The sequence below is a fragment of the Mastigoproctus giganteus genome, chromosome 11 (assembly GCF_048544385.1).
Source record: "Mastigoproctus giganteus isolate SK-2022 chromosome 11, ASM4854438v1, whole genome shotgun sequence".
In the NCBI taxonomy this organism is placed as follows: domain Eukaryota; kingdom Metazoa; phylum Arthropoda; class Arachnida; order Uropygi; family Thelyphonidae; genus Mastigoproctus; species Mastigoproctus giganteus.
In genome coordinates this window covers 33,492,058-33,507,857 of record NC_143585.1, presented here as the reverse complement: position 1 = coordinate 33,507,857, position 15,800 = coordinate 33,492,058, and the positions used below count along the sequence as shown (strand labels likewise).

Genomic DNA, 15,800 nt, shown 5'->3' with positions numbered 1-15,800 from the left:
GCCTTGTGGCATGGCACATTGTCTTGTTTATAGACACCACATTTTGTCTGGATACACTTTCATCATGAAGGGGTGTAGTTGGTCGGTGACAATAAAAAGGTAGGCATTCCCATCAAGCCTTTGGTTAATAATGAACAGAGGACCCAGGGCATGCCATGAAAACAGTCCCCAAACCATAACACTTCCATCTCCAGCTTGTCAAACACCAACAGTGCATTAAGGTGCCATGACCTCACATTACTTTCTTTAAATGCAGATACACCCATCAGCACAACAGAAATGGAAACAGATTCATTAGACCAGGCAGCAGATTTCTACATGTCAGTGGTCCAGTGTTGGTGCAGTTTCTTGTGTCTCACATTGAGCGTGGGTACCATGACAGCTATTGACTGCCATAGCCTACACAAGCTAATGTCCAGCACATAGACCATGTCAAATGCACAGTTAACCTGAGGGCCCCCAGGATTCAGTTTTGGAGCCCTCTTTTTGGAACCTGGTTCTGGATAAATTCTTGGAGATGGATAGTGGCAGTGCTTTTTTTGTAAAAAAGGTGCTGGTACTCATTTGTTATCAGGAAAAATTGAAAATGAAAAGGATATGTAAAGTACTCTAAAAATTTTTTTCCTGATATTGTTACTTTAGTAGTAATGTTTTTGGAATAAGAACAACAAATTAAGTATATTAACACAGTTTATTAAGCATAAATTTATTATTTAAGTATATAAAAAAATAAGTAAAATGTGAATAAAATAAGTAATAAGTAAAAATAATTTCATAATAAAATTTTTGTTAAGTTCTTATCCGACACACTATGCTGACTTCTTGTTTGTGTTTGTTGCTGAATGACGTTTCCAAAGCAGCCACGAATCGACATATTCGGAATTCAGGATCATTTGGATCGAATTGAAATTCTCAAGGATACTCAGCATGGTTTTGTAAAGGGAAAATCATGTTTAACAATAGGTTCGCTATTTTGAAATGGCGCCTCTGTAGCCAGGTGGGCAGGAGCAGCAGTGCACAGCATACGCTTCTTGATTAGATCGGGGTTCAAGCCCGTGGCCACCAAATACGGAGGATGCGGAAAGGTCAGGGAATGACCACCACATATCCCCGGAGCAATATGGCCTTAGTTGCTAATGCTCCTAAAAACCAAATAACAGCTATTTTGAAAGGGTCACTCACAAGTTGGATTTAGGGAATAATTTCGACATTGTTTATTTAGATTTTAGCAAAGCTTTTGACAGTCCCACATGAGCGGTTGCTTTATGTTGATGTAAGAAGTGGGGTTCCCCCAAGGATCAGTATTAGGACCACTGTTGTTTTTAATTTTCATAAACAACATCGATGAAGGGATAGAGGGCGTGATGTCTAAATTTGCAGATGATGTTAAAATTGGTAGAGTTCAGGTGGTAGATGACTTTCATCAACCGGTGAAATACCACCACTTTGCGTATTGGAGGCTTGAAGTGGTGAAATCCATGTTTAGTCTCTAGAGCTAAGTTTCCGGCATCCCCCCCCCATACTTCTCCTTCTACCCATGCATGGTACTAAGTACTATAGGTTTTGATACCTTTCGTGTTTGTGGTTTTCATAAAAAAAAATAGTTAATGAACACTGTCAAGCTGAGCTTCTTCAGAGAGATCTAGATAAACTTCAGGAATGGTCAGAAAAATAGCAGCTATGCTTTAATCCAACAAAGTGTAAGGTATTACACCTGGGAATCAGTAATCCCAAAATAACTTATTCACTTGGTGGAGTTCAACTAAACCCAGTACTGGAGGAAAGGGACTTGGGTGTTATGATACGGTCAGACATGAAATTCTCTGAGCATTGTAAACAGGTTGCAAGGAAGGCCCATGGTGTCCTATTGATGATCTATCGAACTTATGCAAGTAGAGATAGGACATGATAATCCCATTATATAAGGCTTTTGTTAGACCACACTTGGAATACTTGTTCAAGTATGAAGACCGCACCTAAAGAAAGACATCGGGCTTTGAATATGTGGGTTGGAGAGTTTGGAAACTAGACACCTTAGAGGAGATTTGATTGAGGTGTTTAAGGCTGTGAGAGACATCAGTAAAATGAATGAGGACGGAATTTTAAAGGTTATAAATGATGCTAGAACTAGGGGACATAAATTCAAGTTACGGGGGGAAATGTTTAGATTGGACTGGAGGAAGTTTTATTTTAGCCAACAAGTTATAAATTACTGGAATAAGTTGCCTACAGGGCAACTTATTCCAGTTATAGATGATAGAGGCTGACAGTTTGGGGAAATTCAAAGGTCATCTGGATAGTACCTTCGGGTCAGGGAAGCGCATAGGATGATAGGTTTAATTTCCTTTTCTTTTATTAATTATTATTTATTTATTTTATTATTTTATTTTTTATCATTGTTTTATTTGTTTGTTTTTTTTTTTTTTTGCCCGGTGCAGCATAAGCCATAGGCTTTCTTGCACCATGCAGCCATTACTAATACTGATACTAATACTAATATTTGCTGAATTGAAGCGTGTCAGCAGTGAGTCTACAATTTTAAGAAATATAGGTGAGGTAATTGTTTTTGTCATCAACAAAGCTCTGGTTGTGCTGATGATCAGATTCATTTGTGAAAATCCTCGTTCATATTCACTCGATGAAATTGGTATCGTACTCAGAGCTTTCATCAAATTCTTCAATTCTTCTGAAACCTTCTTATCAATTAGGTATTCACGGATTGTATCTCTTTCCTTTAACTGAAGCATAATTGACAATTTTCTGACTTCATTTTCACCAATTACATTTCATGTTTAGAAGGTTTAATACCTTCGTTGTCCTCATTTTCCTTTTCTTGTCATCAATATTGTCACTAGTTCTTTGAACTAATGGTTAAATTTGAATTTTTTTTTTTTTTTTTTTTTTTAAACTGTCCAAAATGTCGGTGTCATTCGAATATTCAGGTACTGTGACCATGTAAACAGAGATAGGGAAAATTTATGGAAAAATGCCGATACAGAAAAAAACGCACTTCAGCGAAAAAACAGATGATTATTTGTTGGCGTAAAAGAAAACCACTCTCTCTCTCTCTCTCTCTCTCCTACTTCTCGAACAGGGCGCTTACAGTTGATTCACAGCTGTGTTCAACCTGCGACTCGCATGGAAAGTGAACTAAAACAGCATTTTAAATTTTGTTAATTATCAAAAAAAATTTTCTCATTAAATGTTTTGTTCAGTAAATGTAATTGTGTATTGTACTTAATAAAATTTCTGAATAATTTCAATTTTTCTTTTACATATAACAAGATATGGAAAAAGGAACACTAATTTTTCTCGAATCACTCAGTGTGGCCTGCAAAACAAATCTAACTTTGAATTTTTTTTAATATGGCCCCTGTACGGGAAAATTGTATTTGTGTTTTTGTATGAGCGGCTCCTAGAACAGAAGTTAATCTCCGCCTCATACTGTTCAGTTTTTACACACTGTCAAGGTAAGGCCAGTGTGTGTCATGTAATAAAAAAAATAAAAAATTCTAACCGGTTGAACTAGGATAGGGGAAAAGGAAGCAGAGAGAGAAAAAAAAAGTTTTAATCCAAACAGGAGATTTTCATCCCACACGGAAGAAAGTGATAGGACAGAAAAATTTTGTCTGTAAGCTTGTGTGTTCTGTAGAGTAGTGTTGTGTATTGGCCTTTTGGCTACCTGGAAGCAGTGATCACTTGGACTTCCACGTCCAGGTACTCATCCCTAGCTGCAGGAAGGCAAGGCCTGCCCACTATCTGCTTGCCCTCCTCCATAGGAAACTCGTTCCCCAGGGAGGAAAAGAAAACTAGAGTAAGATAAAGAGGAGGGGGGGGACCCAGGGGAGTCCCAGTCCAGGTTAAATTGCTAGGGGGCTAAAAATGAGAGTGGGTGAGAGGATGCTAGCCTGACATGGGGGAAAAGGGAGGTTGAACACCTCTGCAGTAGAAGGTTGACCAAAGCCCATTGGCAGCATCGGGAATACCCCATGATCTGCTCACTGTTGACCAGAGCGGCTTCTCCATGTGTGGGACAGGTGGTCAGATAGGTGTTATGAGCAACCATCATTTTTTGGTTATTTGGTTTCTTTTTTTTTTTTTAAGGAGCATTAGCAACTAAGGCCATATTGCTCCGGGGATATGCGGTGGTCATTCCCTGACCTTTCCGCATCCTCCATATTTGGTGGTCACAGGCTCGAACCCCGGTCTAATCAAGAAGCGTGTGCTACGCACAGCCGCTCCTGCTCACCTGGCTACGGAGGCGCTGAGTAACCATCAGTTGTAGAATGGTAATCCCATTAGTTCTCTTAATTCATGAAGCAGCACTAATTACCTAAATTGTCTGAAGGCCAGAAATGCGAACAGTGCATACCGAGTTAAGTCTGTCCTAATCTGTTCTTTATATGAAAATTTTCTTCACTCAATGGAAACTATTTTAAATGTAACTTCCAACTGGAATTTAAAAAAAAAATTCACTATAAATGGAGTTTGTTAAACAGAGGTCTGACTGAGTAATTTAGAATTCTAAAAATGGTTATAAAGTTTTATATAGAAAATATCTTAACACAATAGACAGTAAAAAAATGCAAATTTAGTTAAATAACTTTAAGCTTATTTGAATAGCAGGTAAGCATATTTTTAAAAAATTACATAATATTCAAATTTCAAAGTGTACTGCATCTATATGTCACACATCACTGTTAATAAAGGTGCTGGTACGCCATACCATCCCAAAAAAAGCACTGGATATTGGCCAGGCTGACAGGGCTGCCTTTGCAGATAACCTTGTCCTACTTGTAAAAACCAACACCTGCATTTTTACAAGTAGGACAACCTTGTCCTACTTGTAAAGCAATACTTGTAAAAGTGTTGTGTGTTGGCCTTTTGGCTACCTGGAAGAAGTGATCACTTGGACCTCCACATCCAGGTACTCATCCCTAGCCACGGGAAGACAAGGCCTCCCCACTATCTGCTCGCCCTCCTCCCTGGGAAACTTGTTCCCCAGGGAGGAAAAGAAAACTAGAGTAGTTCTAGATCATCTTGCAAATCTGGTATTAAATACCTTTAAGAAGGGGCCAAAGCCTCTAATTAGCAATATCTAATAGCAAAACTAAATCAATAATTTTAAAAGGTACTCTGAACATAAGAAGACCACCACAAAATGAAATAGCAGACAACAATAGCCCTGGTTACTGAATTAAAATACCTAGATATTATATTTGATACCAAACTAACATATATCTGCACCTTGTGAACGGTGCTGGGAGAGTAAGGAACTATGCTGGCATGGTTGCAAGAATTAACCATACTGACTGGGGACTAAAAAAAAAGACTCTTGCTCTTATCTTTGCCCCAGTCATCACCTACATGTGGGCACTTGATTTACCAGAGTTACACTAGCCAGAAATAGGGCCAAACTTGACTCCATTCAGCATATTATATTATTATATTATTTATCATTACTAGAGCCTGTCATACTGTTAGCACACCTCCTCTCCAGTTGCTAGCAGGTACACTGCCTCTGAAGATTTAGAGGACATCAGAAGAGGACTGCCGACCGGGCTAGCCGAGTGGGTAAAGTACCTGCCCGGCAACCCAAAGGTCGCGGGTTCGATTCCCGCCTCGGGCTTGGATCCAAGTACTGCAAAAACCTTGGGAGGTGCAATATGGCCACAGAAGCCGACGCGCCAACAACTACCAAATCAAAAAAAAAAAAAAAAAGAAGAGGACTAAATTATAGAATTAAGAAACAAATCCCCACTGACATCTTGGAGATTTCCCTAAACTGAGAAGTTGACATCAAACAAGAAAGGAAAGGGTGCTTAATTGCCTATATCAAACCAGATGGGATGAATTCACAAAAGGGATGTCACCAGGTGGTTCCTCTCACAGGTGATCCTAGTTACCCCCACTTCCTAGTTAGCACCTGGCCTTATATACCAGATTTATAATCACAGGGTGTGGCTCCTTAAATGCCAAGCTGTGCCAGCTGGGAATAACACAAGGTCCCAGATGCATCTGTGGTGCTGATGAGGATTGAGGATTTATGGTTTCCCCAATTACCAAAACCACAGAAGCATACTTATGACAAAAATAGGAACAGTTATATGTGGTAGTGAGAACCTCCTCATTTCTGAGGAGCACAGTTGCATGGCTTTTTCTGACTTTCCCCAACATGTCTTTGCAATTAGGCAAAGAAACCTTACCTGTAACTTAACTGCAGATGAAGATAAAACCTAGATGTCCTGAAATACCCAGCTTTATTCTCTCTTCCCCCTAATTTGACTTGAATAATTGCATAAACGGACTATGGGAACTGGAACAGGGCAGGAAACACAAACTGTTTGTTTGTATTCCCTGCCCTGTGTTTGTGCAAATGGTCTTGTATAACTGAATGAGTGAATGTAAGTTGGTAATGTGGTGTGTTTACTGTGCTTGTTTGTTTATTGTCCCCACATGTAAGTTGTTGGTATGCATGTTAAACTGTATAAGTGTGCATAGTAAGAATATATAAGTGTGAGAGTAAATGTGCATTTTATTTTGTATCTTGTGTGTGTGTGTGTGTGTGTGTATGTGTGTGTGTGTGTGTGTGTGTGTGTGTGTGTGTGTGTGTGTGTGTGTGTGTGTGTGTGTGTGTGTGTGTGTGTTAGTTTTTGACCCCCCCCAACATGTGAGATGTATAAGTGTGTGTATATATGTATGTTAAACTGTATAAGTGTGCATGATAAGGATGTATAAGTGTGTATATATGTATGTAAAACTGTATAAGTGTGTGAGTAAACTGTTATGTTTGTTGTTGCCCATACTGACAAAGAATCAGTGGTAGTTGTTGGTAAAACTTTGTGTATGTAAACTTAACCTGTACAAAAAAAAAAAAAAATGTGTGTGCATAATCTATATTCAGAATGCTGTGTCAAGTAAATGTGCATGTGTATGAGTGACTGAAAATGTCATGTTAAGTGTCAGATTATATGTGCACTCTGGATATGGTCTTAAAAAAAATAATTAAATTTGATTGTACGGGTTAAGATGTAAAACAGTGGTTGGTCATGTGTAAACTGTGTGGTTACCAAATGAATGTTTGTGATCTGTTAAAAAAAAAAAAAAAAAAAATTGTGTCTGTCATAAATGTCAAAAGACTTGAGATAGGCAAAGTTGCAAGTCTTTGCTATCTCAAGTCTCTTGCTCTCTTTTACGGCTACTTGCTTTTTGCCGTTTTCAAATATTTTTACCTTTACTTAGATTAGACTAATAAGTTATGTTTCTAGAAATTTCTATTGTCAATTCCAGTTTTTAGTAACCAAGTTTTATTCTCATTTTTATTTATGTTTATACCTTTTAACCTTTGGCTTGTAAAACCAAACAATTTGTTTCAAGTTCCTGCCAAAGAATACTGTATTAAAGTAAACTTTGGTGATTGTCACTTTCTTATAACAAATGCCCTTTCATAAGGAGGCAAGGTTTAAAGAAAAACCAATTTTGAGTACAATGCTAAACAGGCAAAAAGGAGTGGTTTCAGTTGCATAATCAAAGCTTCCCACATAAATGTATAGCATCAACAACAGTGATGTCACATCACTATATTTTAGTTTTGTGACCTACACAAAAGAGTGCTGTCTGTGTTTACTACTTTCTTCACAGTGTATGGTGCAGTGTAATAACATATCACATTTTAAGCTTAAAAGTTTACATAAAAAAAGCTCTCCTTTTAAATTTTAAAAGAAAGAACAGAAATAATGAAATTAAAAAGTAGACACTGATTATAATGCAAAGTTTACTGTAATCACCACTATGCAAGATATGAAAGATGACTATAAAAAAGTGGAGTTAACTTATACCGCAAACATGATTAAGTATGAATTTTCAAAGCAAAAACTAAAAGTCAATTTCTATTTTTTTGCCTTGAAAATTCATGTGCCAGAATGTATGGTAGCTTTGTAATAAGTTGATAGGAATTATAAGGAAGTGGGAGGGGGGAAACAGTTAAAGAAAACATTTTAAAAAATACGCAATAAATGCAAAAAACACTAGTTAAGAAATATTACTGAAAAAAATTATAATTAGATATTTAATTATGTTTCTCTGTTACAGTTCTACAGATCTCACACTTCAGTATTCTCTTACTGCACATCCTGCTAACTGTATATGCATAGAATTTGACCCAACAGGTAGATATTTTGCTACTGGAAGTGTAGATGCCCTGGTTAGTCTTTGGGATGTACAAGAACTGGTTTGTGTCCGTACGTTTTCCAGGTTTGTAATTTTAAAAGCTATTATGTTCACAAGTAAACAGTAAATCATGTAATATAGTTTAATTTTAATATTAGTAATAGAATAAGCAAAATGAAAGAAGAAATGCTTATGAAGCATCACCCCTCAAAAAATAAATTATCGTAACCAGTATATCCCTTGTTAATAATAGGGTGTCCCATAAGTCTATAACTATAAGCCATGCAGTTTGTTTACAGTTTTATTTTTGTTGCAGTTGTGACTGATGGCACTGAATAAAGACTAGAATATGAAAGTAATTCTGCTGTATGGAGGTCACGGTCAGTAATAATTTGCAAATATGTTAAATGCACATCACCTAGAATGTCTTCCAGTTACCCATTCCTGTGTGTGCAGATCGCTGGCAGAATTTGAAAAGATGGGGTCAGAATCTGATAAAGAACATAGAAACATTGGAAAAAAAAGCTTGCTTTTTTCCATCATTTGCCACTACTAATACTAATATGTTATAGAACAGCTTTTCCAGGCAGTCTCTGTGGACAGGGTGAGTATCTGCCATGATTGTTCCAGCGAGATGGAATGCCCGCTTGTTACAGCTATGCAGTCAGAGAATGGCTATATGAACAGTTTTCTCAATAATAATCAATAATCAATTGGAATTTAGTAACCAGGAATGGCTACCATGGCCCCCTCTGGGATTTTACGAGGGGGTGCTGATAAGTTCTTGGCCTATAATAGAAAGAAACAAGATAATGATAATCCAATTATAGTTTATTCAACATATTTTCCTTTCAACTCTCAACACTTTCTACGGTGATGTTCCAGAACTTGTAAACCTCTCGAATAGAAATCAAAAGACTGCTCTCCAAACCGGCTCATATGATATCATCATTTGATGCAAATTTGATACCCTTTAAATGTTTTTTGAGATTGGGGAAGAGGTGATCCAAGGCTTGGTGAATATGGCAGATGGTGAAGAAGTGTGTGTGTGTGCTGGAGCATTCTCCTGCAGAAACAGCACTCCTTGGGTGAACTTTTTCCTGAGAGTTTCACCTTCAATTCCTCTTTCAGTTTGTTCAAAAGGGAAGAATAATGCTCAACAATTATCATTTTACCCTTCTCCAGGTAGTCAATAAACAAAATCCCATCCTTGTCCCAAAAGACAGAGCCCAAGACCTTTCCAGCAGACTTCTGAGTGCAGAATTTCTTTGTATAGGGGGAACTACTGTGCTTTGGTCTCTGGATCATAATGGAGCAACCGTATTTCATCCATGGTCACAATTCACACCAAAAAAATCATTTTGCTCAAAATGATAAAGAATAGGAGACTCTGTTGCTTTTTTTAATTTTTTTTTTTATCAGCATTCAGACATTTGGGAGCCTATATGGCAGAAAGCTTCTGCATGCCCAAAATGTCATAACATTTTTCAACATGTTCCCTGATTATGCATAGAGTTCTCAGATATCTGTTTAGCAGAAATTCATAGATCAGACATTATCATGGTGCAAATGGCATCAACATTTTCAGGCACTGTCACAGAAACTTGCCTTTCTGCTGTCTGCATCTCAATGTCAAAAAATTCCATTGTTTCAACTAAGCTTTTGATGGTTCAGTAGTGGACACTGTTCTCTTAATATCACCAACATATGAATTTCCTTTGATGTTTCCCTACATAGAAACAGGTATTTAATAACTGCTAATATTTAATAACAGGTATTTAATACCTTTAGTTTTGCTGAAAGTAATGTTTTGTGCTGACATATATTTTTCATCCATTCCCATAAAAAATAAAAATGGATATTAGAATTTTTTTAGGAAAATCGGCTGTTCAGCATAAAAAGATATGCTCTTTTATAATTTGACACCCATTTGTCAAAAAAAAATTGGAAATGGGGCAGACCAAGAATTTAGCAGCATCCCCCCGTATCTGTGAGGCAATCTCAAACAGAAGCTGTATGTTATGTTGTGAAAATATAAAATGCTGAGCATCTTAAAGAACAAATTAGCATTAGCATTAGTAAAGGCACATCATGCAAGAAAGCAAGTTTATATAGCATCACCAAAAAAAAAAAAAAAAAAATCTTTTAATTTTACCCATCCATTCAGTCCAGATGTTTGTCTAGTTCTGCCTTGAATCTATTTAAGCTATCAACTACAATGACAGATGGAAGTTTGTTCCAGCAATCAATCACACGCTGGCTAAAGGCAAACTTCCACACATCTATCCTACAACTGTCTTTCCTCAATTTGAATTTATGCCCACTCAGGCGATTATTTTTAGCAAGAGGAAGAACCCCCATCAGCATTGAGCATGCTCAAATCATTCAAGACTTTATACACCTCAATCAGATCACCTTGCAAGTGCCTAATCTTCAGACACTGTAATTTGCAAAACTTAAGCCTTTCTTCGTAAGAGCAACCCTTTGTTCCATTCATTAATCTTGTTGCCCTTCTCTGCACTCGCTCCAGCAGCTCTACATCCTTCCTAAAATGAGGCCTCCAGACCTGTATACAGTACTTAAGGTATGGCCTGATCATTGCCTTATACAAGAGGATAATCACCTCCTTATCCCTTCTAGGAAAATTCCTGTATATCATTGACAAGACACCATGAGCTACTCTTGCAGACTGTCTGCAGTGCTCAGAAAACTTCATATCTGCCTACACAATTACATATCTGCCTACCCAGGTCCTTTTCATTCTCTACCACTGTCAGTATAGTACCACACAGTTGATACGTTACTCTTGAGTTACTGCTTCCTATATGCAGTACTTTACATTTGTCAATGTTAAACTTCAGTTGCAACCTCTCAGCCCATCTGCTCAACTTTTCTAGATCCTCTTTGCAGCAGCATACTGTCATTAGTATCATTAACAACCCTGCCAACCTTTGTATCGTCTGCAAACTTGGACATTAAGCCTGATATACCATCATCAATATCATTAATAAATACAGAAAGCAACAATGGACCCAACACTGAACCCTGAGGGACTCCACTAATGAAATTAGTCCATGAAGAGCAGTGTTGATTACCAATCTCTCTCTCTTCTCCCATTCAACCATCCCTTTATCCATAGCAGCAATTTGCCTCCAATGCCACATTGCTCCAATTTGTGCAGCAGTCTTCCATATGCAACAGTATCAAAAGCCTTTCTAAGATCCAAATATATGATATCAAAGTTATTCCCTGCATCCAGTTCCTTTGTGATCACATCATAGTATCCAGTCAAATTGATCAGACAAGACTTAACCTTAACAAAACCATGCTGTGTCCGAGCTATAACTGAAGTCTTGTCTAGATGATCCTACAGTCCTTCTTTAACCAGTGCTTTCATTAATTTCCCTGGAACAGAAGTTAAACTAACAGGTCTATAATAACTTGTATCGCCCTTTGATCCTCCTTTGTGAATTGAGGTCACATTTGCACATCTCCAGTCGATGGGTACCTCCCCTGAGTCCAAGGAAGCTCTCATAATTATGGCTAAGGGTTTGCTTACTTCCTTTGCTGCCTCATTTAATATAACTGGATAGATCCCATCCACCCCAGGTGCCTTTCTTATGTTTATCTTCAACAATTTCTCCTCCACTTTCTCTCAGTTATTACAAAATCATCTAGCTCACTGCCAGAGTTTAATTCACTTCTGGTAATCCTCTTCCTGGATAACTCCTGATGTGTGAATGCAGTAGCAAAATACTCCTTTAGTTTGTTAGCTACCTGCACAGGATCACCAACAGTTGAACCATTGATATCCAGTGGACCAATCTGATTCATCCCCTTCCTTCTAGAATTTACATAAGTATAGAACTCTTTGCTGTTTTTCTTTGCATCCTTTGCCAAAGACTTCTTGTAATCTGCATTTGTCTGCCTAACCTTCTTTGTGCCTTGGTTGTAGACCAAGGCACAAAGAAGCCTTGCCACCTTGGTTATAGACCAAGGCACAAAGAAGATAGATATGATAGATATAAGTTAAAATATAAGATATTTTAACTTATATCTATCATAGGCTTCTGTGTCACCCATCAATTTATATGTATCCCATGCATTTTTCTTCTCTGCCACATGTCTCATTAATTCATCTGACATCCATTTAGACCTAAACTTTGAACAATATTTCTTAGTTGGTATGAAAAGCCTAGTAGCTTCCAAGATAAGTTCTTTGAATGCTTCCCATTTTGAATTTTCTGTTGGTAACATTATCAGTTGGTCTCACCGTATACAATTTAAATACTTGCTCAGACCTTCGTAGTCACCTTTAACAAAGCAAAAACCCTTCCCTTTACCTGATGGTAGTTACCTCTTTGAGTAAATACCACTTCAGCACACTGCAATCACTGCCACCTAGTGGTTCCTTTATCTGCAGATTCTTAATGCATGAAGAATCACTGCTTATAATCAGATCAAGAGTATTACTCCCTCTAGTTGGCTCCCGAACGTGCTGCTGTAGAAAACAATCACCCAATAAATCCACAAAAGCCTTGCTAGTGTGTGAGTGACCAATCCACAAATTCCAGTCAATATCTGAGAAATTCAAATCCCCCATTAAAAGACTCTGATTTACTGGCCCACTATATTTCCCTGTATAGTTGTTTATTATAGTCATCAGAGTCATTAGGCCTATAACACACTCCTACTCTCAATTTTGATTTCCCAGTGCTTATGTTACACCAAACTGACTCGACACTGCACTGTCCAGCCATGTCGACTGTCTGTACTTCCTTGCATTTTATGTGTTTCTTAACTAATACCATAACTCCTCCTCTCTTCTTATCCTTCTTGTACACATTGTACTCCGGAAATTCCATTTCTGCATTCCTTATATCTGTGTCACACCATGTCTCTGATATCTCAACAATATCTGCCTTTGATGTTTTGGCCAACACCTCAAATTCATCAAATTTATTTACCAAACTCCTAGCATTGGTGTACACACAAGTTTACATGCACCCGTTCCTATTCTTAGCTACCCTAACACACTCACTTGTTTCCTTGTACCACAATGATGTCCAGCAGTCTCTGAAATTCCCTGCATCTTGTTTTCCAGGCTGCTGCTCATTCCAATAGAAGCAGTGCAATAATCACTTTCACCTCTGCCAGCGGCTACTGGTAATCTATTAGTCTGTGTTCCCCCCCCAGCTAGCAGTTTCCAACCCACCTAACACTGCCTCGATAGCATCAGCAAATATTCTTGCACCCGTTCTGTTTAAGTGTATCTCATCCCTGTAGAAGCAGTCTTTCCTGTTAACAAGCACAGACCAGGCTGAGAACAATTCTACCCTTTGAGCCTTCACAATCTCTCCAGGGCCAAATTGATCGACAAGGCTCTCATCATATACTCCCTCCTATCGTGTCTGGTCAGAATTGCAGACACTTTCAAATTCATCCCTAATTCACGGCTTTTGTTCAACAGTGACCTGTACTTGTTAAGTAATTCCGCCAGTCTCCTACTCTTATTATCATTAGTGCCAACATGTACAACACTATCACCTTTTGTGCTCTTAAAAGATGATATCTGCTCTACAACATCATCAATCTTTCCCCTGACAGACATACCCTTGTCCTGTTCTACCTATCCTTTTTGTACAATATGTTCCCCGATTCCCTGACAATAGAGCCACCAACAACTACTAGTTTCTGTGGGACCAGTGCATTTTGCCTTGGGGGTTTCCACTGTATTGCATGATGTTCAAGTGCAAGCTCTGGCATTGATGTGGGCAGCTGAGAGCTTGATGGGCACCTCAATTTAAATCCTTCGAGGGCATCCGCCCTGTCCTTCAAGCTCTCATATAGGCCCATAACAACACTGAGTTTTTGCCTGATTTCCTCACGCTCCTTGCCTCCTCCTTAGCCAGGTGGGAAGGAGCAGCAGTGCGTAGCACACTCTTCTTGATTAGACCGGGGTTTGAGCCCGTCACCACCAAATACAGAGGATGTGGAAAGGTCAGGGAATGACCACCGCATATCCTGGAGCAATATGGCCTTAGTTGCTAATGCTCCTAAAAACCAAATAACATAACAACAACTCACGCTCCTTACATTGCGCACACACAAAGACATTCCCCTTGGCAATATCATGTCCCATCCCTGATTGCTCCACATCAAACAAGTAGTCTATTTTAAAAGGCTGTGATTCAGAGGACAACTGCGCCCCTCAGTTCTTCCCTGAGCCACATTACTCCCATTAGCTTGAGCCTTTTGCTTTGCTGCTCTGGTCTGAGTCATGATTTTGATTCAATTTCAAATAAAATTTCAGTTTCAATACAAAATTATAACCCTAAACATTTATCCCAGTGCAGTTATAATGGCACCTCCGCAGCCAGGTGGGCAGGAGCAGCAGTGCGTAGCACATTCTTCTTGATTAGACCGGGGTTCGAGCCCGTGAGCCACCAAATACGGAGGATGCGGAAAGGTCAGGGAATGACCACCGCATATCCCCGTAGCAATATGGCCTTAGTTGCTAATGCTTCTAAAAAAAACCAAAATAACAAAATAACAAATAGCAGTTATAACACTATATATAAAAAAAAATTTTTTATCGGTATTGAGTATTATCTCCGAGTTTCATTATATAACTTCCATATCTATTAGTGGAGTCCCTCGGGGTTCAGTATTGGGTCCATTGTTGTTTTCTGTATTTATAAATGATATTGATGATGGTATATCAGGCTTAATGTCCAAGTTTTGCAGACGATATGAAGGTTGGCAGGGTTGTTAAGGACATTAATGACAGTACGCTGCTGTCATTAGTGTCCTCAGAAAAGTTGAGCATATGGGCTAAGAGGTGGCAAATGAAGTTTAACATTGACAAATGTAAAGTACTACATATGAGAAGCAGTAACCCCAGAGTAACGTATCAACTCTGTGGTACTACACTGACAGTGGTAGAGAATGAAAAGGACCTGGGGGTAATTGTGCAGGCAGATATGAAGTTTTCTGTGCAGTGCAGATGCTCTGCATGGTGTCTTGTCAATGATATACAGGAATTTTTCTAGCAGGGATAAGGAGGTGATTATTCCCTTGTATAAGGCAATGGTCAGGCCACACCTAGAGTACTGTATACAGGTCTGGAGGCCTCATTTCAAGAAGGATGTAGAGCTGCTGGAACGAGTACAGAGAAGGGCAACGAAATTGGTGAGTGAAACAAAAGGTTGGTGTTACCAAGAAAGGCTTACGTTCTGCTGCATAGGGAGGTCATAATCCTACTGTATAAAGCAATTGTAAGGCTGCATTTGGAAAACTATGTTCAAGTATGGAGCTCTTATCCAAAAAAAGACATTGAGTTTCTTGAAAGGGTCCAAAAAGAGGCAATATACACATGGTGAGATTGGCAAAAGGGTGACTATGAGAAAAGACTGATTATATGGCTACAGACCTTGCAATATGGCATCTTAGAGGGAACCTGATTGAGGTTAATAATGCTCTGAGAGGAATTTATAAAACGAATGAAGTTGGAATTTTCACTGTTATAGTGAATTTCAGAACTAGGGGCCAAAAATTCAAATTACAGGGGAAAAGGTTTAGACTAGATTATAGGAAGTTTTCTTTTAGCCAGTGACTCATTGGTTATAGGA

The 15,800-nt window shown here is 38.5% G+C and overlaps 1 protein-coding gene across 1 annotated transcript in view; it reads left to right on the top strand.

Annotated features, from left to right (window-relative positions):
• The window catches only part of tex (THO complex 3 homolog tex), a 54,136-nt gene that overhangs the window by 28,597 nt on the left and 9,739 nt on the right, over positions 1–15,800 (top strand). The window contains exon 4 of the mRNA XM_090384213.1: positions 8,092–8,253. Coding sequence (XP_090240339.1) covers positions 8,092–8,253 — 162 coding nt within the window. The remainder of the gene's footprint in view (positions 1–8,091; positions 8,254–15,800) is intronic.